The sequence below is a fragment of the Eubalaena glacialis genome, chromosome 9, assembly GCF_028564815.1.
Source record: "Eubalaena glacialis isolate mEubGla1 chromosome 9, mEubGla1.1.hap2.+ XY, whole genome shotgun sequence".
In the NCBI taxonomy this organism is placed as follows: Eukaryota; Metazoa; Chordata; class Mammalia; order Artiodactyla; family Balaenidae; genus Eubalaena; species Eubalaena glacialis.
The window spans coordinates 82,046,790-82,074,778 of NC_083724.1; the positions used below are offsets into that span (position 1 = coordinate 82,046,790).

Sequence of the window (27,989 nt, forward strand, 5' to 3'; positions counted from 1 at the left end):
CACCCAAGCGGGTTGTAAATAAATTTCGAATGGGCCCTGGCATCACCCTGAAGGAATTCTAACTTCACATTGTTGGGGTGAAGTTTACCAAAATGACTTCAGAGTAGACTAACTTTACACAGCACATTTTTTTAAAAGACACATTTATTCAGCTTCATGCGTGGACTGTTAACATTTAGCAATCAACAGCATGGGTGCAAAAAAAAATCTACATTAAAACCCTTTGTTGGAATGCTTTACACTTTCTACAGAACAGAAACTAAAATAACTTGTTATACAATTAGTCACAAATACAGTCCTCGAGTTTTTTTGCCCATACACATGAGTATTGTCAAAAACATGTCTTCTTTGTAGCAGCTAGGCCCTGCCAGCGCTGTGCTTGGCCGAGTTCATAAGTCTGTTGTAACCTGTAGCTTCCCTGTCACTTCTCTGGCTCTCCTTTCCTGCTAAGCTTTGTTTCCTGGCAGTAATTAAAACCTTCTGCCACTGCCATAGCTACTGCTGCTGCTGGAACCATAGCCACCTTGGTTTCGTGGTTTGGCAAAGTATTGGCCTCCACCACCATAGGAGCCAGAACTTCTGCCTCCAAAGTTTCCTCCTTTCATGGGTCCAAAATTTGAAAATTGATTGTTGTAATTGCCGAAATTATTGTAGCTTCCGCCACCTCCAAAATGGCTTCCGTCATTACCAAATCCATTATTGCCATCCCCACTGCCACCATATCCCCCACCACCATGGCTGCCACCAAAGGCATCTCGACCACTGAAGTTTCCTCCACCACCAGAGTTGTCATTCCCACCAAAACCACCTCCATGACCACCACCAAAGTTTCCAGAACCACTTTCTCCTCTTTGGCTGGATGAAGCACTAGCCATCTGTTACTTAGGTAGGGCTTTCCTTACTTCACAGTTGTGGCCATTCACAGTGTGGTATTTCTGAATGACAATCTTGTCTGCGGAGTCATGGTCATCAAAGCTTATGAAAGCAAAGCCTCTGTTTTTGCCACTGCCTCAGTCATGATTTCAATCACTTCAGTTTTCCCACACTGTTCAAAATAATCTCTTAGGTGATGTTCTTCAGTGTCTTCTTTAATGCCACCAACAAAAATCTTTTTCACGGTTAAGTGGGCGCCAGGTCTTTGAGAATCTTCTCTTGAGACGGCCCTCTTTGGTTCCCCAACTCTTCCATCCACCTCGTGTGGCCCTGCATCCATGGCCGCATCCACCTCCTCCACAGTGGCATACGTGACAAACCTGAAACCTCTGGAACACCTGGTGTTTGGATCCCTCGTTACCATACAGTCTGTGAGCGTTCCCCATTGCTCAGAGTGGCTCCTCAGACTCTCATCGGTTGTTTCAAAGTCAAACGTCTGATGAAGAGCTTCTGCAGCTGTTCGGGCTCTTTGGGAGACTGACTTAGACACGATGGCAGTAGAGGGGGGAGGCTTCCACGATTGCTTACTCGGCAGCGTCCACAGCAGAAAAGCTATTGAGACTTTTAAAAAGGTTATTCTTCTGTTGTCCCTGAATGTATGAAACTTGGGATGTAAGCAGTGATCCTAAGATGGGGTCTGCTTGTGTTATAATATTAAAAACTCACATTCATTATAACACTACCAATCCCATCAGAAAACTCTGGGGAAAAGTATTAGGAAGTTGTCAAGCTCATAGTGATAAACGCATATTTTCCAAAATTCTATCTTCACTTGAAAGCTTGAATGTTATCGTTGGCAGCAAATTCAGTTTTCTTAAAGTGATGGGCTCACTGCTAATTTTTGATACAATGTCTGCCAAAATACCCAAGTCTGAATAATCATAGTTTTTCGGTCACTTTTTCAAGGAAAACGGTGTGTTATGAAAAAAGAAGTTAATTCAGCAATTCAGCTCACGACTCAGAAAAGTGCAGTTCTTTAAAATGACCAGAGGTCAGACAGCCGTCCATATCTGAGGGTTCCACATCCATGGATTCCACATCCATAGATTCGACCAACCGTGGGTTGAAAACGTTCAAGGGGAAAAATTCTAGAAAGTTCCAAAAACAAAACTTGAATTTGTTTTGTGCTGGCAACTATTTTTATAGCATTTACATTGCATTGGGTATTATAAGTAACCTAGAGATGATGTAAAGTATACAGGAGGATGTGCGTAGGTTGTATGCAAATACTACAGCATATTATATAAGGGACTTGAGCATTCTTGGATTTTGGTACCCATGGGGGTCCTGGAACCAATCCCTTCCCGCCAGGATACTGAGGGACAACTGTATTTTTGTGTGCAACAAAAGTGCTTGAAGCAGATACCCTATTTTGTTCCACAGAATATTAGAAAGACATGTATTTAAGGGTCAAGATTTTTTTTTACTTCTTCATCAAGGACTTTCTTAAGTGAAATTGTCATTTTTTATCTACTCTAAGTACGTGGCAGTGAAAAATACAACAGTTACAGTTTGGCACTACTGCCTTATTTGCGCTAATGCCCTGGCAGTATTACCAGCTGTTGCTTTTTCACCATCAGTGCAAATGTCAACATAGTGAAAAAAGCAAATAGTATCTAAGTATTATTATGAAAATAATTTTGACCTTGTGGACTCCCTGAAAGGATCAGGGAGTCCTAGGGGTCAACTGAGCACTGTTTGAGAACTGCTACATTAAAAGATTAGCCTAGATCAGGGTTTCCCAACATACCTTCTGTGGAATACTAGGCCTACCATATTTCAAAACGGAGTTAAGTGCTTTGTTATAAATCACACATATGGAGTTCTGTAGAAACAAGTTATGTAGCCTCTTACTCTTTACCTAGCTGTTTCACATACATTAGCCCACCCCCACAATAAACTTTTGAGTGGACAGGTCAAAGTTTGGTATCCCCATTTGGCCAAAAGGAAGCAATCTCAGAGTCGTTAAGTTACCTGCCGACAGTCACCGCACAAGTGGGAAGTAGGTCCAGGACTAGAAGCCTAAGTCTCCTGCTATATTTACAGGGCTCTTTCCACCACGTTGTGTAGCCTCTGAAGAGTTTTCTGGAGAGTGCTGACTGGAGAAGAACAGTGGGTAGAGGAATCCTGGAGGGCCTGGGCTTTCTGACTCTTGGTCCCTAGTTGAGAACCATGGCCAAAGACCCAGCCTCTACCGAGGACCAGGATTGAAGAACTAGCTCCCCTTTGGGTCTGAGGGTTAGGAGAGCTCTTGACAAAGTGGGCCGCTTGTTGGAGGCCCCATGTGAGTTCTCATTTTGATTGGGCTTGTGAACTGTGCCTAGTGAACTCAGATGTAGCTCTTGGCTTCATCTGAACTTCATATTTTTATCATGATAGATGTTGGTTATACTTATAAGAATTTTTTTTTAATGGCTTCAGTGGCTCTCTGAGGTTTATATTCAAAAGCATATTTTTCTGTGTTTGTTAACTACCTGTGACTTTTATAATCTCTATCCATTTTCCTAACTAAAAAGTTAAAAAAAAAAAGAATCTGTTTCTTTAGTGGAAGTCTCCTGTTCTGTCAAAAGAGATGGTCTGTAGATCTTTTGTTTATAAAATACATGTAAAAATGTCTTGGGATACTCATGGACTTAAAGTTTGTTGCAAGTAAAAATTGAACACTTTGCCGGCAGCTCAACTTTAATGAAATAAAAACCTTTTTTAAAAGAGCAGCCCCCCAAAAAATTCTCCTCTAAAAATACAAGCCAAAAAAAAAAAAAGTGTGTGTGTAATTATCTTGTGCGCATCTCAAATTCATGAAGGGTTGTTTTGTTTCACCTGTTGTTTCACCAGGTTTCGATGAATTAACCTGCCACTGTGGCGCGTCAGTGATCTACCCTCCAGTTCCCTGTGGTACCAGGCCCCCTGAGTGTACCCAGACCTGTGCCAGAGTCCATGAATGTGACCATCCAGGTGGGTCCTGTCTCCTTGCCTCCACACCTCACAGCCTGCTCACACTGTGTCATTTAGGATGTTGCATGATGGTCTTCACTGCTCTGAGATTACACTGTGGTAGCCCCTCCTTGTTCCCTGTGCTCAGGGGCTGCTTCTGTAAAGATGGGTCTGAGATCTGGGCCACAGATGGGAATCACAGTGCCTTCCATTGCTTTACTCTGTGGATGTCAAACACACCCAAAGGGTTGGGAGAATCCCCAGCTGGTCTTGTCTTCTTTCTTTGTGGCCTCCACTTCTGGTGCATATTTCAAAGTTAAGCATCTTTTTGTAAAGTTAAAAGTAATTCGGTTTTGTTGTTGTTGTAGACGCAATATATGTTTATTACATAAAAAGGAAGAGAGAAAGAAAGAAAATAGAGATAAAGTCAAAAGATTGAAATTAAATAATCTCTTATGTTACCTTTTAGGAATTACGCCCTAGTGTGTATTTTTCAGGGCCTTTTTCCATGGGCAAAAATATATATTTGCATTTTTTTTTCCTAAAATAAAAGTGGGATCCTAATGAATTTATTTTAACTGGATTTTTTTCCCTCTTATTATTGTAATTTTAATCTATCTCCTTATCAGTGAATATTTTTCTAGATGGTAGTGGAGTGTCCTGTTACATGGATGGGCCATAACTGATTCAGTCAGTTTCATGTTGCTGGACATTTGTTTCCAGTTTTTCTGTGATAGGCTGCTGTAGACACCAGATAAATAGCTACTTGACATCACCCATTTTCTGTCCAGTCTAGTCACTGGCTTTCCTCTAGGACCATATTGGCCCTATCATTTCATTTTACCAAGTCCCAGAGGCAAACCTGATATAATTTAAGTCACTGGATTTGATACTTACAATAAATCTGGCCATATGATTTAGTCTGACAAATAGACAAGCAGTTCTCAATTTTTTAAGTTAATAGAGTGAAAAAGAATTAAGTAAATTCCTCCTGAAGTGAAAAGTCCCTCCTTTCCTGGAGACCTTAAGGCGGCCCTCGCAGCTTAGTTTGCAAGCCCTTGCTGTGGTGTTCACAGCAGCATGAAGTTAATGTCCAAGCAGATACCCACCCACTCACTTGTACTCACTTCCTTTGTAGTCACTTGCAGATGTTACAAAGGAAGTCCAAATCCTGCTGATTGATGTCCATAGTGAGAACTTAACTATTTGTGAGTTGTTTTGTTTTAGCCTGCTTTCGTTCAGCGTTCACTTAACTTTTCTTCAGTGTTTCTTGTATATCCAGCATGGTGTCAGACATAGAGGGAGGGTCAGAGGAAGGAAGGTCAAAATAACCTCATGACCTTGAGGTTGTTCTGTTGTTTCTGAGAGGAAGAAGATGGTAGTTGAGTACATTTGACACAACCAGCCAATACATGAAGAAGGGCCAGATGGCATGGCAGCAAGCCATCTGTGTAAGAACTAAGACGTCAGGGAGAGCAAGAGCGCTCAGGGCAGGGTGTGGTCAGCCAAGGAAGACTTTGCTGTAGGAGGTGAGTTTGAATGAACTGCCTCTTCCAGGCAGTAAGGAAATTGAAAGGAGTCAGAGGAAGCATGTTAGATGAGATAACAAAGATGTCTGAACAGAAGGGAGCAGTTGCTGTGTAAGGTAGGACCAAAAGAATGGCTGAGTAATGTGGACAGACCATGTGGCAGTGCCACAGGAGACGGAGTAGAAAAACTGCCTCCTTCTCTGCTTCTGTGTCTCTCGCCCCTCAGTTGGGTTTCTTTTTCTCACTCATGCTCATCTTTCAGCACTTTAATATAAAGCCAACTACTTTTACTTTCCAGTGACCATTTTAAAAAGTACTCAGCTCTGAAATTTAAAAGTTCCATGTCATATGCCATTATAATATGTGTAATAGTCTATGTTTAAACATTATTCCTAATTTTAAACATTACTCCTAGTTTTACCTTTCTCTTTCTACAGTGTATCATTCTTGTCATAGTGAGGACAAGTGTCCCCCTTGTACTTTTCTAACTCAGAAATGGTGCATGGGCAAACATGAGGTAAGTTTTCTCTCTCAAGTGTTCATTGTTCCAACCAGAGATTTATGATTGGATTTCGTTAAGAGGGTTAGCCTCATTGTTTCTCAAAATAAATATACTCCAAGGAGCAGAGATTTGCTGTTGCCACTTTTTTTCTTTTCTTTTTCTTTTCATTAAGGTATAGTTTGCATAAAATGAAATGTACCCTTTTGAGTGTACAAGTCTATGAGTTTTGACAAAAGCATTCGTACAGTCATGTAACCACCACCACAGTCAAGATGTGGAACATTCATTCACCCCCAGACATTCCTTTGGGCCACTTCATAGTTACTCTCCCCTTTCCCCCAGGCCCTGGCAACCAATGATCTGTTGTCTGCCCCTGTAGTTTTGCCTTTTCAGAATATCACATAAATGGAATCATACAGTAGGTAGCATTCTGAGTCTATTCTGCTCTCATTTTTATTTTATTTATTTATTTTTTAATAAATTTATTTATTTGGCTGCTTCGTTGCTGCACGCGGGCTTTCTCTACTTGCGGCGAGAGTAGGGGCTACTATTCATTGCGGTGCGCGGGCTTCTCATTGCGGTGGCATCTCTTGTTGCGGAGCACGGGCTCTAGGCATGCGGGCTTCGGTAGTTGTGGCGCACGGGCTCAGTGGTTGTGGCTCGTGGGCTCTAGAGTGCAGGCTCAGTAGTTGTGGCGCACAGGCTTAGTTGCTCCGCGGCATGTGGGATCTTCCTGGACCAGGGCTTAAACCTGCCGTGTCCCCTGCATTGGCAGGCGGATTCTTAACCACTGTGCCACCAGGGAAGTCCCTGCTCTCATTTTTAATCTGGTTACAATCAAATGAAACTCAGCCAGTTGGCCTTGAGAGCATGAGCCGTGTTCAGAGACAACTTCTAGGTTAGCCAGCATGGGGAGGGGTTGCTAGTCTGGGGAAAGGTGTTACAGTGAGAATATCCCAAGAGTGAGAGTGGGCTCTCCACCAGTTGCCACCGTTCCTTCTCTCTACTCCCTACACAGCTTTCCATCCTGAGTGATCGGCTGTACACCTTGCTCCAGGCTAACCTACCCCTCCTTGCTGCCATTACCATGAAGGACTTTCATCCTTATTCTTAGTGTCTAAGCTATATTTGGCACCGCTGACTATAGACACTTTGAAACACTTTAAAAAGATTTGTTTATCTTAAAAATGCATATTCATTGTAGACAGTTAAGATAGTACAGTTTTGCTACGCAGAAAGAAATACTCTTAACATCCTGGTGTATAGACTTCAGGCATGTATGATACACTCTTTCCCCTACTCTATGAAGATTATACTGTTTTGTAACCTGCTTTTTTTACTTTGTAACATGTTGGCCAACATTTCTTGAAACTCTTGACAACTATGACAATATGCTTTCAGTATTCTTATCTTGATGGACACATTTTTCTCCACTTATTTCCTGTCAGTGGTTCGCAAGTCATAATCCTTGGTATTTATTCTTCGTCTAAAAATCTCACTTCCTCTGAGAGTAACTATTCTAAGACATCCATGTGTCATCTTAGTGTTGATGGACTTCAGTCAACAAATACTTACTGCATACCTGCTATGTACTAGGTAACAGGCTAGGTTTGGGTGATTCAGAAATGAACAAGACAGGTGCCGCCTCTGCCCTTGTGGAGCCTTCACTCTGGGGCGGGAAGCAGACGTGTAAACAGTCGATTGTAAGTACAGTAGTGTATGGGACTTCCCTGGTGGTCCAGTGGTTAAGACTCTGTGCTCCCAATGCAGGGGGCTCGGGTTCAATCCCTGGTCGGGGAACTAGATCCTGCATGACACAACTAAAAGATCCTGCATGCCGCAACTAAGACCTGGCACAGCCAAATAAATAAATAAATACTAAAAAAAAAAAGTACAGTAATGTGGGAAGTACAGAGTACTGAAGGGGATAGAAGGGGCCCTTACCCAGGGAAGGTGTTTCTGGAGGAAGTAGCATAAGTAACATCCTAAAGGACAGTGAGAAGATAGGCAAGTAATGTGGGGAGGGGACAACAGAAGGCATAGCATGTGCACAAATTATTCCAGTGGTGGAGTAGGTGAGTGTTTAATGACTGGGAACTACATTCTACCAAAATACTGATTCCAAAGCATGTACGTCCTAGACTTTGGGGGCCTCTTCAAGAGTACAAGTTATGTGTCACCAGAGTCGAAGTATATTCCTCATTTTGAGGGTTCTTAAAAGAATTTGAGTGAATACGTAAGAGTAACCTTTGGTTCCACAGGAATAAAATTCCAGCATCTTTTTCCTGGAGTGAAGAATCCTGAATGGAGGCAATTTCTCAAGAAAAAAAAATGATTTGGTTGGTCCACGGTCTGTTGCCTCTTAATTTTTTTAATGACAGAGCTGTCTAAAACTATGGAGATCATGGGTTGGGAGATGTGAGGAGAGTTGAGTAATTAATTACATAAAACAGCCCTGCAAGCAGTCTTGAAACCATGAGCCAAGGGTGCCCCCACCCCCAGGGTTTCTGTGAACTCAGTGCCCTAGCTGTTTGCAGAGGGAAAAGATCACCTGATCCTCCCAGTTAGTCATAAAATTTTCGGAAACTCCCTAGTTATCTGGTTTCACATGCTTGTTACCCATCTTGGGAAGTTTATGTTGCAAGTCACACTCGGCTGCTAAAACAAATCCTTTTAGATCATAACAAGCATTTTTTTTTTAATTGTTTTTTTTGGCTGCATTGGGTTTTTGTTGCTGCTCACAGGCTTTCTCTAGTTGTGTCGAGCGGGGGCTACTCTTCGTTGTGGTGCGCGGGCTTCTCACTGCGGTGGCTTCTCTTGTTGCGGAGCACGGGCTCTAGGTGCGCGGGCTTCAGTAGTTGTGGCACGTGGGTTCAGTAGTTGTGGCTCAGGGGCTCTAGAGCGCAGGCTCAGTAGTTGTGGCGCACGGGCTTAGTTGCTCCGCGGCATGTGGGATCTTCCCAGACCAGGGATCAAACCCATATTCCCTGCATTGGCAGGCGGATTCTTAACCACTGCGCCACCAGGGAAGTCCCATAACAAGCATTATTAAATAAGGTTCAGGTTTGTTTTCTTTTCAAACTAACCTTTCAGACTTTGAAAAACAGCCTGATTTTTGTTTCAGATAAAAATAACTTTTTTAAAAACATGCTCTTTTTGAAAGTTCAGAAATGTTTAAGTAGGAAGTTAAAATCCACCCCAAATCCTACATGGAGATGAGAATCTGGCTACTTCTGTCTCTCCTAGTTACGAAGCAACATCCCCTGTCACCTGGTTGATATCTCTTGCGGATTACCCTGCGGTGCCACGCTACCGTGTGGGATGCACAGGTGTCAGAGACTCTGTCACAAAGGAGAGTGTCTTGTGGATGAGGTCTGCAAGCAGCCCTGCACCATCTCCAGAGCTGACTGTGGCCACCCATGTATGGCACCTTGCCACCTCAGCTCACCCTGCCCTGTGACTGCTTGCAAAGCCAAGGTGAGTAATCCTGGCTCCTGGTGGGGCACTGACTGTGGTTCTGGGGCTGCTGATGAGTTCAGAACTGCCTACAGTGGCACCTGGGCACACATCCTTACCAGGGGTCTTTGGTTGCAAGGAACTGCAAGTTAAGTTAACAAGAGAAGGGTGGAGTAAATTGTACAGACTTCTATCTGCCAAGCTTGAGATGGTCTTTTAATTCAGAAAGTACCCACTGCCACCTGACCAGTTTCTGTCTCCCTTCGATCAGATTCTCAAGAGAGCCTCTGATTGTCCACTCCATTTATTCAACAAATACATAAGTGTCTATTTTGTATAAGATGTAATGCTGTGGTAGGTGCTGGGGCTCCACCAGTGAACAGTGGACACGTGGTTCCTTTAATTTGAGGGACAGATACTAATTAATTACTCAGATAATTAACTGTGACTTTGGTAATGTTGTGAAGGAGTAGTTACCCCCTTGTAGGGGGTGCCACAAGAACATGTGAGTGAGGGACTTAGCTGGTTTGAGGGATTAAGCAAGGTCTCCCCCCCAAGGAGGTGAAAGCAGAGGGATGAAGTGGAGTCGATTAGACCTTGGCTGGTCCTGGGTCAAGTGTCTACCTCTGGTTCAGTGGTAAAAACTTCATTCTAGGCCTGCCCCTTCAGGCAGGATTAAGGACAGAAGTCATTCCCAGTAAGGGGCGCTGTCGACTGGACACTTCCCTCCTAGCATGTCAGCCACCACGTTGTCAGTTTGCATGTGTGGTTAGCTCCTCCATCTTGGAGGGTAGCCACTCACTGTCTCTCTATTCTCTGCCGTGGTTTGATTTGAGAGAGGCTTTAAAAGTGAAACCTGCCCATTCACATATTTACCGTGGGCTGAAAGTTGCTACATGTTAATCTTATTTCAGATAGAGCTGCAGTGTGAATGTGGACGAAGAAAAGAAATCATGATTTGCTCTGAAGCATCCAGTACTTATCAAAGGTTAGTGCTACTTAAATGTTAACAATTGGTGGGTCTAGGTAAAGGGTATACAGGAGTTTATTGTAGGATCTTTGCAACTTTTAAGGAAGGTTTTTTAAATAAATTTTCTTGAGTCTAGTTTTTCTGGTTAAAAGAAAAAGTACTGCTTTATGTACCTTACCTTCCCTAACTTTAATTTGTAAAATAACCTTTTTGTTTCTCTCCTCCTCCTTCCTCTCTCTCTCTCCCTTTTGGTCTTATGACACCATGAGATCAGAAGGGAAGATGTCCTGAAGTTGCGTGCATTGCTTCAGCGTCCCACCGCTTGGGGCACAGCCAGGACCAGGTCCTGCGCTCCGGCTGTGGTCTGGGGGGTTCTGACTGTTCTGTGAGTTGTCTTTGCAGCCTCCTGAAATCTTGGGACCTGTGTGGTCACACCGTACAGAAGTGGAGGTGTTTAGGGATGGATGGATGAATAGATGCAGAGATGCACCATGGAGATGGGACTCTAGGAGTATGCAGACATCAGATTGACTGTGTTTGAATACACACTGAGTGCCTGGCATTGGCCCGGATGCTCAAGGGGGTACTGAGGAATGGATTACCTCATTTCCTATGGAGCTGCTTAGCATCTAATCGAGGAGATACCACATAAACATGTGGATAGTTCATAATAGATGGGCTTCCAAGGCCACGCAGATTGTCGAGTGGTCGATTTGCCTTGAAAGAAGTGTTCTGTGTGCCTGGTATGGGGAGGTTCTTGTGAAACTGCAGCACCTTTCTTCCCTTTCTTTTTTATACTTCAGAATAGCTGCTATTTCCATGGCCTCCAAAATAACAGACATGCAGCTTGGAGATTCAGTGGAGATCAGCAAGTTAATTACTAAGAAGGAAATTCACCAAGCCAGGTAATTTTTTAAATGTGTAGCTGTGCCTTCTTTCTCCCATTAGACTTAATTTCCAAAGGGCAGGAACCATTCATTTGTGTCAGTCTGCAACAGGAAAGCCTTACACACACAGTAGGTGTTCAACAGACATCTGATATTAAGAGACCACACCCACTCCAATGCAGTGAGTCCTACTCGGGATACAGCTAAGACCAGAGGAGGCTTTTCTGGGCCTCACTGCAGACAGTAGCCAGAGGAAGCAGAGACCTTGACGTGTCCATTCCAGCCCACAGGAGAACAGAGAACAGAGTGGTTTGCTGTGTCGAGAGAGGGAGGTGGGGCTGTCGCGGGGGCGGCAGGAACATTTTGGGGGCTGAGCGGCCAGGGGACACTCTGAAGCCCTTCTGAGGACTCCTAGTCTCCCGTAACTCAGAGGCCTGTGCACCTGTCCTTGAGAAGGACCTCATTCAGCCATTGTTTTGGCCAGTCTGTTCTGTCTCCAGGTTGACCATCTAAGAACTTATTGCTGAGTAGGAGCTGTGAAACTTGTACCCTGACTTAATTTTTTTTTCATTTGCTTCTCAAGGCTGGAGTGTGATGAGGAGTGTTCAGCCTTGGAAAGGAGAAAGTAAGTAGTTTCAACTGCTGTTTATCTAATTGTCCTTGAGCTCTGTGAAATTAGTGGGAGGGAGCAACCCTTCAAGCATTCATTCAGCACCTGCTCTGAGTCTTTTGCTGCTATTGGGGAGCAGGAGAAATTCAATCATCAAGAATCGAAGTGTCTGAGGATAAACCAGTTAGGTGATTTCAGCATATTTCTGAAACATGAGCTTGTGTGGTTTCAGGCAAGTGTAAACATCACATGCTCCAAAGCATACTAATTCAGGGACTGGCAGACTTCCTGATTCCAATGGAGACAAGAGGCTTAAAATTCTTTTAATGAACTTTTATGTTGAAGTATAATATACTTCATATAGATCAGAACTATACTGATGTATAGTTCTATACTGATGTATAGTCATCACAAAGGGAATACAGTGGTGTAATCAGCACCAAGGTCAAGAGATAGAAAACTACGAGAACCCACTCTTACACTCCACCGAGATATAGCCTCTATCCTGACTTCTAACAGTTTAGATTATTTTTGTCTGCTTTTGGACTTTATGTAAATGATGAAATCATATTGTTGTATTATTTTTGTCTGGTTTCTTTCATTACATTTGTGACGTTCATTCCTGTTGCTACATGTAGCAGCATTTTGTTAATTTTCATTTCTGCATGATATTTTATTATATTAATTTATCATCATTTATCTATTCTATAGCTTATAGATATATGTGTTGTTATCAGTGTTGGGCTATTACAAGTAATGCTCTTTTAAGAATATCCTTATACTTGCCTGGCTGTATATATGTACTCATCTCTGTTGGATATAAGCTCAGGGGTAGAATTGCTGATTAATAGGGTATGCATATTTTCAGCTTTAATTGATTCTGCCGAACAGTGTTCAAAATGGTTGTACCAGTTACGCTCCCACGAGCAGGGTCGTATTTTCCGTTGCTCTCTGTTTGTGTCAGCCCTTGGAATTGTCAGTCTTTTTCATTTTAATCCATTTTTGTAGATGTATAACTGGATGTCATTAAGCTTCTAATTTATATTTGCCTGACGACTGGTGAGGTTGAGCACCTCTTCATATGTTTGTTGGCCATTTGGATATCCTCTTTTGTGAAGTACCTATTCAAGTCTTTGCTTATTTTTTGAATTGTATCATCTGTCTTTTTCATATTGATTACTAGGAATTCTGTATATATTTTGGATATGAGTCCTTTGTTTTATATATGTTTTCCTCACACTCCGTGCCTTCACTTTTCACTCTCTAACTGGTGTCTTGATAAACGGAAGTTTCTAATTTTAATGTAGTCCAGTTTATCAGTCTTTTCCTTAGTGAATAGTACTTTTTATGTCGTTTAAGAAATATTTGCCTATCCTGAGGTCATGATGATATTCTGTGTTATTATCTAGGAGCCTTATTTTACCTTGCATGTTTAGATCTACAGTTGACCTGGAACAATTTTTTTTTTTTTTTTCTAAGCATGGTATAAGGAGGGTTGATGATTCCATTTTTTTCTGTACAAATATTCATTTGACCAACATCATTTATCAAGAAATCCTTTTCCCAGTGCTCTGCAGTGCCACCTTTGTCTTAAATCAAGTATTCATATTATGTATGGGTTATTTCTGAACTCATTCTATTCCATTGCGCTAGTATCACATTATCTTGATTACTGTACCTTTATAACTGGTAGCATATCTCTTCAAACATGGTCTTTCTCCAAGATTGTCTTGGCTGTTCTTGGCCATTTGCATGTCCATTTAAATTTTAGAAATAGCTTATCAATATTTGCAAAAAAAAAAAAAAACTACTGGGATTTTGATTGAGCTGGTATTTAATTTATAGATCAGTTTGGAGAGATTTGACATCTTTATAATATTGAGGCCTCTAATCCATGAGCAAAGTATATCCTTCTATTTAGTCATGTTTTCTCTCAATGATATTTTATAGTTTTCTTTATATAGATTTTGTACATCTTTCAGTAGATTTTGTTCCTTGCTATTTGATGTATTTTGATGCTCTTATAACTGGTATTTTTTCTTGTATCACTTTTAAAATTTAATTCTCTAATTGCTTGTTGCTGGCATATAGGAATACAGTGGATATTTGTTGACCTGTATTCACAACCTTGCTAAATTACTTATTTCTAATAGCTTATCTTTAGCTTCTTTTAGATTTTGCATGTACACAATCATGTCCTCTTCTAATTTCTTTCTAATTCTTAACTTTTATCTTTTTCTTGCCTTATTATACTGGCTAGGCCTCCAGTACAGTGTTTTTTTGTTTGTTTGTTTGTTAATTAATTAATTTTATTTTTATTTTTTTTGGCTGCATTGGGTCTTCATTGCTGCGCGCAGGCTTTCTCTAGTTGTGGCGAGCGGGGGCTACCCTTCATTGCGGTACACGGGCTTCTCATTGTGGTGGCTTCTCTTGTGGAGCACGGGCTCTAGGCGTGTGGCCTTCAGTACTTGTGGCACGCGGGCTCAGTACTTGTGGCTCAGGGGCTCTAGAGCGCAGGCTCAGTAGTTGCGGCGCACGGGTTTAGTTGCTCCGTGGCATGTGGGATCTTCCCGGACCAGGGCTCGAACCCGTGTTCCCTGCATTGGCAGGCGGATTCTTAACCACTGTGCCACCACGGCAGTCCTCCAGTACAGTGTTGAATGAAGGGTGGTGATAATAGGTATTTCTAACTTATCTCCAATCTCATAGGGAAAGTTTTAAGTATTTCACCACTATGTATGATGTTTGCTGTAAGTTATTTGAGTATACTCCTTATCAGATTAAGGGGCGTTTATTCAATGACTGGCAAACTTTCTGGTTCCAACAAAGATTAAAGGTATAGCTCTGTGAAAATGTTAACATTTGGAGAATTTAGCTGAAGAGTATGTAGGAGTTCATTGTAATATTCTTGTAACTTATCTTTCTTTGAAAATTTTTCAAGATAAAAAGTGAAGCAGAAACAGACAAATGCAGTCAAAGTGCAGTTTTGTTTTACCTAGAAGTTTGACTTTCAACAGTTGTTAACAATACTTCTTTAGGTGGCTAAATGTATAGAAGGTAAAATGATGATTAATAGCACTGCCCAAATTTCCCTTGGTTTGACCCTTATGGTAACTTTGTAATAACTGCTATTCAAAACTCTTGTCCCTTAAGAACTGTAACATTGTTCTCTACTCCAAAATGTGAACTAAGAGTCCTGAATATTCAGAAATGCTGTGATGAATACACAGAAGGTCTCAAAAACATGGAAATGCACCTTTGTGTAGTTGAGACAGTATTGCATGGTAGTTAGAGCCAGCCAGAGCTCTAGCTTAGATTGCCCAGATTTGAATCCTAGCTTCACAAATCAATTAGCAATGTGACCATGGGCAAATCACATTATCTCTCCAAGCCTTAATTTTCTTAAATATTTGGGGAAATGGTGACAATAATAGTATCTACCTCCCTGAGTTGTTATGAGGATTATACATTAAAATTAAGGAAGATATACATAAAACTCTTGGCACAAGCCTAAACCATAGTAGATGCTCGGCAAATGTCAGTTATTGATTAGAACTAGCCATTTCTGAAAGCCTTTTGAATTTCTCCTCGATCTTTGAATGATCACATAATGACCCTTTATGTAAGGATTCTTTCTTAAATACTCACAGACCTAAGAAAAAAAAAAGAAGTGTGAATTTGAAAGGGAAAATGCCATCTAAACTTGCAAATAGGGACCTCCCAGGTAGTCCTGTGGTTAAGAATCCGCCTTCCAATCCAGGGAACATGGGTTCAATCCCTGGTCGGGGAACTAAGATTCGCACACGCCGTGGGGCAACTAAACCCGCATGCCGCAGCTAGAGAGAAGCCCATGCACTGCAACTACTGAGCCCGCGCGCTCTGGAGCCTGCGCACTGCAACTAGAGAGAATCCAACAACGAAGACCCAGCACAGCCAAAATAAAAAATAGATAGATAAATAAAAAATAAAGTTGCAAATATATGCTCCATTGCAAAAATGAAAAACTGGCTGGCCATATTCATCCCACAGACATGTTTTATTGGTGTTTGTGTTTGAATTAGTGTCCAGCTAATCAAAACATCGAAATATCTCCCCCCTAGGAATTCTCTTAAAAATTTGAAAATTAAACCTCTATTAAAAAATTAGAAAATCTAGCAACAGTAAACCAAATTCTTATGGGCATGAAGCATGTAAGAGAACCCTATCTCTGTGTAAAAGAAAATTGTACTAAGTGCTAAGCTGAATTTTATCTATCTTTAAAAACAAACAAACAAACAAACAAAAAAATGACATACATACCTGGATGTTGGTGAGGTGACACAAAGCTCACATACTGCTGGTCAAAACAGAAGCAGCACTGTGGAGCCCTTAGACCACGATGATCAAGGGTCTGATGTCCATACCATTTAACCTAGTTATCCCATACCTTGGAAACATTTTCCAGAAAAATAATCTCAAAAGCTTTTTGTTCAGAGATATTGTGTTACTTATAATATTGAGAAACTGGAGAACTGTTGAAGAAACCTAAATGGGATATAAAAAAATTTTTTTAATAAATTTAAAAAAAACGGAAAAAGAAAAAGAACAAAACAAGAAAAAACAAATGAACAAAAGAAACCTAAATGGGGACTGTTTAAGTAAAATGTGTGATATATATAATTAGAAGATTATGCAGCTATTAATACAGGGAGTGTGAAAATCAAATAGTAATATGAGAAATGCTAATCACATAATAATAAGGTGAAAAAAGATTCAAAGTTTTATATACACTGATTGCAACTACTTAAAATTACAGAGGAAAAATCTGAAAGGAAATACATTAAAAATAATGCAGAGCTTGTGTTGTAAATGCAATTCTTTATTTTCTAAAGTGATATTAATTTTAATATTATCTGTCTATGTATCTGATGTTTAGGTGAAACCTCAGAGGAAGTCATCCCCCACTGACCATCCCCAGTGCTTTCCCTCCCTCAGCCTTCTCTTCACCTAACAATCTAAGTCCCCAGTATCAGCCTACAGCTTGCTCAGAACCATCTAGATCTGTCTTATTTTTTTTGTTCTTTGAAGACAATTCAATATCTTGTCCCAAGTTGTTCTTATTCTCCTTAATAATTAAGTTTATTGAAATGAGATCATTAACGTATAAAGAATTTAGGACCTGGTGGGCACTCTGTTACTATGAGATAGTTTTCCTCCCCCTCCTTTCCTTTCATTTACTTACTTCTCTCTCACTTTCAGGCGGTTAGCAGAGGCATTTCATATCAGTGATGATTCTGATCCTTTCAACGTACGTTCTTCAGGGTCAAAATTCAGTGATAGTTTGAAAGAAGATGCTAGGTATGTAAGTTGTTACCTACTTTCTTAATTGTGACTTACCAAAGTGTTTGATCTTTTAAGATGTAGTAACTAATATGCAGTCCTCTGTGATTGAGCCAGTTTATATATCTATAAGGGATTATATGATGTTTAATAAAAATCCTTCTCTTGGTCTCTCAAAACTGTCCCATTGAAGAATTGAACTTGGGGAGAAAGAGTGTGTGTGTGTGTGTTTGGGCCCTGTGGTAGGAGTCGGGACCCCCCAAGGGCTGGACTAGCCTGAATTGAAGGATCTCTGGCTGCATTCCACCTCTGTCTGCCCAGGTCTTAATCACATGGGTGGTCCTCACTTGGGTGGTAAAAAGTCTTATTTTCCTCCAGTCTCCTGGCCCTCTGGTGGCTAGTTCTCCTTCCATCTTCCCTTTTCTCATATTTGTTTTCTTACTTTCTCTTCCTTTGTTCCATCACATTCAACCTTCTGTTATCTGACAGTTCCTGACCTCTGCAGGTTTTCTGCCCACATTGTCCACTGCCTGCACTTTACAGGCAGAGGGTGGGTAGAAGGGATTCTCAGAAGATCAGAAACAAATGAAATTAACTGTGGTTATTTCTCATTTCAGGAAGGACTTAAAGTTTGTCAGCGACGTTGAGAAGGAAATGGAAGCCCTTGTGGAGGCTGTGAATAAGGTTGAAGTGAAAACATCCAGTTGTACATGTCTCTAAGGCCAGCTTGATAAAAAAGTCAAGTCCCGGAAACACTGTCGGTATAAAGTAGTTATAGGAAAGAGTCACAGCTGCCTTGAGGATCCTTATCTCTCCCAAAAGTCCATACATTATAACATCCATGGAAACCCTGTCCTGGTTCAGAAAAGATACCTGCAATAATATTAAATGTAAATAAAAATCCTAGCTCCGTGCCTAAGAATGGGTGAAGAAACTCTGGATGAAGGGGATTCAGTAGGGATACTTAGGAAGACATGCTCGGTCCTCAGATCTCTGAAGGGCTATTGTATAATGGGACACACTGGTTCTTAGTACCCCAGAGGCAGGAGAGAAACCTTTGGGCGAGGAAAAAAAGTTGAATGGGTAGTGGCACAGACTCCTTCAAGAGAGTGAAGCTGTCCTGGAGGCAGCCTGCCCCTCGGTGGCTCCCTCTTCATTCAGGGGCCTGTGGGTGAGGGTGAGGTGGCTACTTCAGCTCCACATCTTGTGAAGATGGGTTTCCTTCCCGCCATCTCCTCATCCCCTTCCCTTCTGTTCCCACTTCCCAGCAGGATACTAACACAAAGGAGAAAATGGAATCATTGTTCCCCTCCTAATTAGGAAGCCTGAGCAAATGTATTTCTGTGCTTGCGTGTCTGTATCTGTACACTCATGATTTTTAGCGTAAATGTACTTTTTATAGGAAGTGAGATTTTCTTGTTTATAAGTCTTCAATTTATTTAGTCATTTCTTGGGAACATCACTCAGTCCCCAGTTACGGGCCCCACAGGAGGAACCATTGCACTGTCCGTGTAAGTCTCAGTTTACTTGCCCTCTGTTCCTCTAACCCCGGCCAACTGCTACCATGTGGCTCACAGAGGAGATGAAGGAAATGCATCAGCCCTCATCCTCCCACACCCTCGGCTTGCTTAGCAGTCAGTGAAATGCTGTGTGCTGTGGGCCTTCAAAACTCAGCTGTCTCTGTATTGACCCAGGCTGTTCTGAGATGGTGGGAAGGACCTCTGTGGACATATCCTGTTTTCAAGATGATTTTTATCAATCAGTCATCTTTTCCCTCAATACAGGGAAAGAATAGTAAGAAGAGCCACTGCTTCCCTCCCATGAACAGAGACCACCGCCGGATCATCCACGATCTGGCCCAAGTGTACGGCCTGGAGAGCGTGAGCTATGACAGTGAACCGAAGCGCAACGTCGTGGTCACTGCGGTCAGGTGGGTGAATCTTGCCATTACAGAAGGAACTGCTCGGTGGAGCAAGCTGGACCTGGGAAACAGGGCTGGTCAATATTTGCTTTCCTTACTTCCTTCCTTGGAAGATGAAGTGGAAGGTCTGCCTCTGGGCCAGCCATTCTGACTGATCTAAAGGTCCAAACCAGAAAGTAAAGCCCATGCCTCAGTCCTCAGGCCAGACACACCTAAAGGATACAATCCACGTCAGACCCTGAGGGCCTGGAGTGGGTACCTGCCCATCACATCTGTCCCTTTTTCCCTTGTGTCCTCCTGGCGTGATGGAAACAGAAAGAATGCTGACCTGTGACTCAAGGCATCCTCTGTAAACAGTGTTTGCCATTAGAGGAAACCAAGGCAGTAGTGTGGGCCAGGAGGGGACAGTAGGACCTAAGATCACTGTCAGAACCAGGGGGAGTCGGAAGAACCTCCCAACAAAGAAAACTCAAGTGTGAGACGAGAGGAAGCAGGTAGCAGGCCCAGCAGAGGTGGGTGAAAGGGACAAGGGTTAAACAAAGTTGACCATGCCTGAGAGGAGACGGGTCATATCAGAGAGTGCTCTGCAGCGTCACAGTGAAAGTCTCGGACTGGATTTCCAGCTATCTGCCTCTCTCCACAGACAGTTCTAACTTTTCAATACTTTGTGTTCTTACTTTTATCAGAGGGAAGTCTATTTGTCCTCCTACCACGCTGACAGGTGTACTTGAAAAGGAGACACAGTCACGGCCTCCTCCACCGATTCCTCATCACAGACATCAGACAGACAAGTAAGGATTCTTCAGCTGCTTTCCAAAGAACCCTGTCTGTGCAGAGAAGCCAGCAGGGGCTGAACTGCCCTGGGCTGTACCAGCCATTGGCGGCCTCCTTGGGCCTGGCTTTGGGGTGCTGTGTTCAGATATATAAGGTTTGACTGAGATGTCGGACACATATGTTCATTCCAGAGGGGTCCCAAGTTTGATGTTTGTAATGCCCACTTCCCCCTCCAGGGAGCGCAGTCACTGGCCATAATTTCCGCGGTGTAGGTGGTGACACTGGGAAATGGATTCAGTCTGTCACACCAGATGATTTAGGAACCTCATGTGGTCCACAACAGTTACTCTGGGGATGGAAGTGGGATTCTAGGGGGGAGTTGACAGTGAAGGGGGGAACTTTCATGTTTTGCTCTGTCTGCTTATATATGGTTTGAAGCATTTTTACAACAAAAACATATGTTCGTGATTTAAAGAGAAAAGAAAACCACATTGGCAAGCAGCAAATCTGGCAGGTGTTTTCTCAGACAGGAGCAGAGAGGGGTCTTCATCCCTCCTTCCTTTCCTCTCCCTTCCCAGGAGGGGGCCGGCTGCCCTGCTGTGACAAGGCCACACTGCTGGAAGTTGCTGGGAAACACAGTGGGGTCTCTCCTCCTGTTCTGGCCTTCCACACAGAAGCCTAGCAGTACCTCCTACACAGAACCTCTGGGTAGGGAAGTTTGCCAGATCACCATGAGCGTCCTAGCCATCTGTGTTCCCCTGGAACTGGACGGGACAACTAGGTGTTGCCCATTGGGCACAGCCTCAGCCGGGAGCACCTGGGGCCATGTAGCTCCCCAGCACCAGCCCCGCTCTAGCCCTGGAAGCAGGCGGCCTGGACTCCCAGGAGCACAGGCTGCGTTTCCTCATGTTACTCCACAGCTGTGTCCAGTACCACCTGGGGGACGTAACGTTACTGGCCTGTTTATGACATGCTATCTCTTTTTTTCCTTTGCTTGCTGTATTTTTTTTTTTATAAGACTTAATTGTGGAAAATTTTTAGAGTAGAGAGAATGGTATTAATATAATATATTAATATAAACCCCTGTGTGCCCATCACCAAATTTCAACAGTTACCAGCTCATGTGGACCCCACTGTCTTATCAAAGCTTCACACATGGTAAATCAGCTGATCCTGAACTTTCCAAGACCTGAATCTGTTTCCCCCAAACAAGAAAAGATTGATCATTCTGTGTTTGCTTTTCAGGAATCCTGGGAGCAGTAATTTACAGAAGATAGCCAAGGAGCCAGTAATTGACTACTTTGATGTCCAGGACTGAGGCGATCAAGATGCACTTAGAAAAAAGAATGATTAGGTGGGGTGGAGACTCGTTTGCCAGCAGATAAATCATGCTTGTTCCCAACTGCCTGGTGGACTCAGAGCTCACATACTGTCTTGAACTGATACATCCAAAGCATGAGTGTGTCAGAAATCCCCTTGTCCTCTCTTCTGTCTGTATAAAGTGTTTCAGTATGTCTCTGACTGGACGGTCACTAGTGATTCAGTCGTATTTGCAGAGGCTCCTCACACCACCACCGTGATCGCTCTGATGGTTGGGGGAACATTGGGCTTGATTTAGTCAAACCAGAATTTTAGCCTGAAAATGTCCCTTAGTCATGGTCTCAGTTGTCCCAGTTATCCATCCTCCTCCTGAAAATGCCTGCAGCATCAGGTGCACCTCGTTTTTTTAATCCAAAGTGATCACTATCTTTGGAAAGACATAGGCTAACTTCTCAATCCAAAATACCAAACATTGAATTGGTACACCACAGCTGGAATCACGCATGTGGTTAAACCCAGCTGTCTTAGCTGAGTCTTTTGTCCAAAATTCTCGTAGGTCTACCTAACTGAACTTATTTTAGTGGTCCTCAGTACCATCAGTTCCAGACCTAGGAGAGCGGTCGGGAGACTTTACAGAATTCCGTCTTCTGGAGTCCAGGGGAGGGCCTCTCATAGCACATCGCTGAGCCTGTGTGGTGACAGACAGGTTAGCCTATCCATTGTGGCGGTGGAGGACACAGAGCGAGCTCCTCCTTCCCCCAGGTTCGCACTGCAGCCTCTGCGTACTGACCAGTGCAGCCCGAACTCCGCCTCTCTGGTTGAGAAAGAGTCTCTGGGACACTTACCTTTCCTCTGTTGCTTTCTCCCAGGCCTGCAGCAGCCGTATTGGCTTTCCCTGTCTCTGAGCTCTGGACCTCTGTTTGAATATTCAAAAAACCATGTGGACAGTCCAGGGCTTATGCCAGCAGCCCACTGGAGGCATTCTTCAGGCTCCTTTTAAGGCAGGTACATCAGTAGTTACATTAGTTTGGCTCTCTTTGCATTGGCACCTCTCCAGCATGGAGGCCAGACTTCCAACAACTTCCTTCTGCTCCAGAACAAGCTACAAGCCCCAGAGCAACAGAAGGAGAATTGAGAAGTGACATCACAAACCTGGCACTTAATTTTACTAGGAAGAGCAGGGCTGCCCTTTGGTCCTGACCCAGATGATCTGCCTTCAAGGACATGATGTACAGCAATGGGAACAGGTGACTGGAGGGAAGAGATGGAGAACTACAAAACCACCTCTACCTGAGCCCATTTAGCAGAGGGTCAGTGGCACCACACCCAACAGGAAGCTCATGAGCATCTGTTACTTCTTTCAAGCAGTGAGTTCAGTGGGTGAACTGTACATTGAGAGCATCTCAAAATCAGCAGAAAGCAGGAGACCTGATCTCACATTCCAGCTCTGCCACGTAACAGCTTGCGGCTGCTTGGTGGAGTGGAGATATCACCTAACTCACCAGGGTTGTGAGGATTAAATGAGATAATGTACATGGAGGTGCCTGGTCTGTTATAGGTGCTGAAAGTTTATAGTAGCTGGAAAATATATAGGCATCTTCTTTCTCCATAATACCAGCCAAGTGAAAAATTAGAATGCTAAGCAGGGCACTTCTGGTGAATGCTTGCGTCCCTACCCATGCCAGCATGTGCTAGGGCTGTGGGAAACAGACATGGCCTGTTCTTTTAGTTAGTAATCCAGTGGGGGACACATACCTGAACAAATAAAATGAAATGGTTTGGACTGACACGAATAGGTCATTAGTCTGTTTATTAAAAGCTGAAGGGCTGTACCAGGAGTTTTTTGTGGCATGCTAGGAACGGATTAGCCCTCATGCTTAGGGGAAGGACGCCTGGATGGGGAACAAAAACAGAAGGAAGCATTTGAGCTGAGTCTTGAGATGGTAGACTGCCATTTGGAGGAGAGAGGCATGCTGAGTAAAGGTAAAAGGCATGAAGCCCGGGGCTGTGGTTTGTGGGAGGTTTGAGGAAGGATTAGTTGTCCAGAGTGGGCAGACAACTGGAGAGACAGTTGTTAAGCTGGAGAGGTAGACAGGGGTCAGTTTGTAGAGAGCCACAGGGAGCCACTGAAGGATCCTAAGCAGAGAGCAGCATGGCTGGATTGATGACCTAGGACAGGAGTTGGCAAGGGTTTTCTGTAAAGGACCAGATACTTTAGACTTTCTGTTGTGGCTACCCAACTCTGCCACCGTCGTGTGCACACAGCCCCAGACAGTAGCTGAGGGGATGAGCATGACTGTTGTAATAACACTTTATAGACACCAAATCAAAATTTCATTGAACTTTTACATGTCCCAAAATAATTTTATTTTTTTCCAACCTTTTAGAAATTAAAAAAAAAAACATTCTTAGCTTGTGGGTTGTTCAAAAACAGGCTAGATTTGGCCATGACCTTAGTTTGCCCACCCTGTTCCTAGAGCTGTTACTCAGGCAGAGTGTGTAAAAGGGATTGGAGGGCTAACTTTGAGGCAAGAGACGCAGCCAAGAGCTGCCAGAGTGATCCAAGTGAGAGGAAGAGGGTGGTGGGAGTTGGTGCTGCAAAGAGGGAAGAGGTTCAGGAGATCCAGGAGGTAGGATAGGCTGCCAGGGTTCAGCAGGGAGCTAGCCCCCCTTGGATCACCAAAGGGACCTCAGACCCCTCAGCAAAGGGAAGCTGTTTCTCATGTGTTTGGTGGATTCTTCACTAAGCAGTGACCTTAGGCAAAATTTTACACATCAAAGTAAATTACATTTAGTGTGGGCTAAAGGAAAAGACACCTCCACCCCTTACGTGGAGGGAGCCAGTGGGCATCAGGACCCCACTTTTGCTCCCTAAGAATCTGGTGGTATCTTCCTACCCTTCCAGCCCCACAGTCTCCTCCAACAGGAGTTTCTTCATGGGGCCAGAGCTTTCCAGAGGCCAAGTTCTTAACTCTGGAGTTCCCTCTGGCTTGTCTAGCAGGGCTGGCTCCTCTCAACAGTGGTACAGTCTGGCGTGTGGTGGGAGGTTGTGTGCAGGAAGGAGATGAAAGCAGCCCTCCTAATTGCAGGGTCTGTGTGAAGCCGCTCTGGATCCTGTCCTGGACAGGGCCTGGCCAGGCCGGGGAAGAGGCCAGGGGAGGGGAAGAAGGAATGTCAGTCTTGTGGGGGAGGTGCAGAGTCTCAAACAGTGGGTCCTGAGGTTTAGGTCTGGGGGAGTCCTTCCCATGTGGCGCCGGCCTTGCTTCATGCCTGAGAGCCTGGAGATCTTGTTCTCTAAGGAAAACCTGCCAGTGTGCCTCCTCTTCCAGAACTGGGGAGGGATGGCCAGGCCAGGCCAGAGCTCCTTCCCCTTCACAGACCTGCCTTCTTCATCAGTCCCCTCACTCACACACCTGCCACAGCCATCGGGAAAGTTCTACCTCCCAAACTCCCCACGTGGCCTCAGCACAGGTGTCCCATACCATCTCCAGTGGCCTTTGAGAGCTCACAGATCCCCAGGGCATTCTCTAAGCCAGACCAACCCCAGTCTAGAAAGGCCTAGCCAGAAGGGACAGGGCTCTAAGGGCTGTGTGTCAGGCCAGAACTAGAATCCAGGCCTTGGGTTTCCCAACCTAGGCCAGGAGGGGCTGCGTCCTCAGGAAAGGGGGAGCTGTCTTCCCCACACAGTTCCCTTGGAGTCCTTCCCAGTGCCTTAGGCTGCCCTCAGCCCCTGGTTTCATGCACACAGCCTCTTGGGAGACCCTGCTGCAGAGAACCCGGCTGAACTGCCGGGACCCCCGATTGGCTGCCTCAACTTGCTCTGTGCCTGAGCAGTTTGCTTCCAGTGTCCGGGCATTGATTTTCCCACCTGTCAGCTGGGTGATAGTTGCTGCCTCCTGCCGCGAGCCTTTGGGAGGATAGTGGGTAGGGAGGGTCTCCCAGTGTCATGTGGCATCTCAGCATGGTCAAGCCTCCGGAGCCTGTCCCAGGACTGTCTCTCAGGGCGTAGGGAGGGAAGGAACAGAGCAGTCGTGAAGCTGCTCTGGCAAGGGCTGGGGCATTCAGTCACCTCCCCCGTTACCCCCCACCCGTCCCCCGCCTACCCCAAGCCTGCCACATGGGTGAGGGAGTGAGGGGTCTTCACCTACCCACACTTTCCCAAGAATTTCTAATAGAAGAATAGCTTCTAATAGCTTTTGAGCACTTTTGATACACCAAGCACTGTGCTCATCTCTTTTACTCCTCAAAGCCCCATAAAGTATGTATCCTTATTTTCCCGATGAGGAAACCGAAGGTTGGAGAAGTTAGATCACTTGCCCAAGACCACTCAGTGAGTTGGGGATCTGAAATTCCTACCAGGTCTGACCCCAAGACCTGTGTCCTCCCCACTCCCTGGGCAGAGCAGTGGCAGCTCACACAGCTCATCCTGGAGTCCCTAAGACTGCGCGGCCCAGCAGGTCAGGACAAGTGGGAGGGAAGCCTATACCATGTCCCAGTGTAGAGAAGACCCCGAGAAGATGAGACCTTTTCCTACGGTGGCCACGAGGGGGCAGTGTGTATCCCCAAACCAGGAGCCTGGGCATGGGGCGAGGGAAGTACTTAGACTTTGCCTCAGGAAAACACTCTTTAAAACTTTTTAGATGAGTTTATAACCAATATCTTTTAAGTTTATCACCTTTTCATCTTTTTTAATACTGTTTTTTCTCTGCTTATTGATAGACACAGTATAGGCACAGGAGGAAAAACATCCCAGGCAGAGGGAGCAGCCATGGTGAAGGCTCAGTGGTAGAAACATGCCATGCACCTTCAAGGAACAGCAAAGCCACCAGGCCAAAAAGGGGTGAATAAAGGAGAGAGCAGCAGGGGCCTTGAGGTCATTGGAGGGCTTCGGGCAGAGGAGTGAATGCTAAGATCTGGCTCATTTTTGGAAAGGATCATCCCAGCTGCTGTATTGAGACTAGACTGTAGGGCTGAGTCAGAGCAAGCGGAGAGGCTGGGAGAGCAGTCAGAAGACCACTGCTGTAATGCTGAGAGGTGGTTGGATTCTAGGTGCGATTTGCAGATAACACCTATAGGATTTGCTGACGGCTGGGATGTGGCGTGTGAGAGGAGCAAAACTTCAAAGTTTTGGGCCTGAGCAACGGGAAGATTGAATTTGCCATTTACTGGGATAGGAAAGAGTGTGGGAGGAGCAGGCTTGCAGGACGAAAATCTGTCCAGTAGGCGGTTGTCTGTGGGAGTCTGAAGCCTGGAGACAGGATTGAGCTGGAGATCTCATTTGGGGAGCTGTTGGCATATAATGGTATTTAAAGGCTGGTGAAATCATTTTGGGAGGGAGGGTGAAAGAGAAGAGGTCCAAGGATTTTGCCCTGGGCACTCTGTCATCCAGAGGGCAGGGAGCTGAGGACAGGGCAGGAATCAGAAATTGCCAGAGCCAGAGCTGGGGCCTGAAGCTGCAGGACTCAGTGATACGGGGAAGTGCTGTGGAGTGAGGGTCTCTAGGGCTTTTTTCCATGTTGCCCAGGAGGGCATGAGCTTCCCTCACTTGTCCTGACCGTCTGAACCACCTGAGGGAAGGAACCGGCCCCAAGGTACAGGTCAGTTAAGGCCCCAGAGTGTTTGGGCTCCCGGGGCCTGGGGAGATCATGGGCCTTGGCTGTTTCCTCCTCTTTAGCCGTCTCTAAAACATGGGTGCTCCCCAGGGCTCCATCGTTTCTCCCTGGGCACCTCATCCAACTGCAAGCCTTCAGCTGCCACCCTGGGCTTCAAAGCTCTTTCTCTAGCCCAGGCCCGTGCCTTTCCCACGATGTCCCACAAGTCCCTCTAATTCAGCACATCCAACCTCTAGACTGTCTCCTGTGTCTCCAACCAGTCTCCCCCATCCAGTCTTCCCTGCCCTGGCACTGGGCCTCCGTCAGGAATTTATCTTCAGTCTAATGTACCCTGACCGGGGGCCAGAGGCCAGGGCATAGGTGGAAGAATGTGGCGGGGCAGTGAGGGCAGGAACACACACTTGCTGGCCCTGGCAGGGCTGTTCCAGGGGCCTGTTGGAACCCTCATCTGAGGAATCCTCTTTATCAGCCAACAAGGGTTCTGTTGGGTCCCTGGAGGACTCAAAGGCTCAGCCCTAGATGTATGACCTCATCTGTGTGCCTGGGCGTACCTGGCTCTGAACCGTGTGTCTCATCTCTCAGCCTCTGAGCTCCATCACTCACTCAGGCCCCCAACTGAGCCCAGAGCATCCCCTGCACACACCCTCCAGCACCTCCCCCCACCACCTTGGCTCCTGAACACAGACCCAAGGGGAGACCGTGAACTCTGGTAAACTTGTTCCATCATAGTGGAATGCTGATGGCAAAACTGAAACCTGAAGCACCTCATTCCCTGGGCCACGTGACCCCCATTTTGCAGATGAGGAAACTGAGGCCCAGAGAGGTTCAATAACCTGCCAGAGCTCGGTAGGGGGCACTTGAGTGTTTGGGCTCTTTTGTTTATTTAGAGATTTTGTTTTTGTTTTTTAATGTTTTCCTGTTATTTTAACTGTACCTGTATGTTTTATACATATGTTTACAGAATATATTTCACAATTTAAAGACCAAACAAAACCCGGCAGAGATCATATCAACAAAGGACTGGAATCCCTACTCTGTACCCCTTACTGAGCCAGCCTCCCCAGCTCCCAGATTCCTTGGGTGTCAGGTGGGCGTGGTGACATGAGGACCAAGAGACGGTGTAGAGTGATAACAGTACGCACCCTCCCCATGTGCCAGGCATAACTCATTTCATCATCCCAGCAGCCCTGGGAGGTGGGAGCTATTATTCTTCTGTCCTGCC

General features: G+C 44.7%; 1 protein-coding gene and 1 pseudogene across 5 annotated transcripts in view; one reads left to right on the forward strand and one right to left on the reverse strand.

Annotated features, from left to right (window-relative positions):
• Positions 1–22,939, forward strand: part of NFX1 (nuclear transcription factor, X-box binding 1) — a 77,994-nt gene extending 55,055 nt beyond the window's left edge. For 2 of the 5 annotated variants that reach the window (XM_061200490.1, XM_061200491.1), the window contains exons 14-24: positions 3,769–3,888; positions 5,834–5,913; positions 9,145–9,375; positions 10,269–10,342; positions 11,128–11,229; positions 11,795–11,836; positions 17,060–17,158; positions 17,758–17,824; positions 18,925–19,070; positions 19,748–19,852; positions 21,081–22,939. In XM_061200490.1, coding sequence (XP_061056473.1) covers positions 3,769–3,888; positions 5,834–5,913; positions 9,145–9,375; positions 10,269–10,342; positions 11,128–11,229; positions 11,795–11,836; positions 17,060–17,158; positions 17,758–17,824; positions 18,925–19,070; positions 19,748–19,852; positions 21,081–21,153 — 1,139 coding nt within the window. In that variant the 3' untranslated portion in view covers positions 21,154–22,939. Of the gene's footprint in view, positions 1–3,768; positions 3,889–5,833; positions 5,914–9,144; positions 9,376–10,268; positions 10,343–11,127; positions 11,230–11,794; positions 11,837–17,059; positions 17,159–17,757; positions 17,902–18,924; positions 19,071–19,747; positions 19,853–21,080 lie in introns of those variants that run through there. The other 3 variants (XM_061200492.1, XM_061200493.1, XR_009702091.1) reach the window with 2 other exon arrangements.
• Positions 471–4,174, reverse strand: LOC133097962 (heterogeneous nuclear ribonucleoprotein A1-like; annotated as a pseudogene).
• Positions 22,940–27,989: the final 5,050 nt, after the last annotated feature.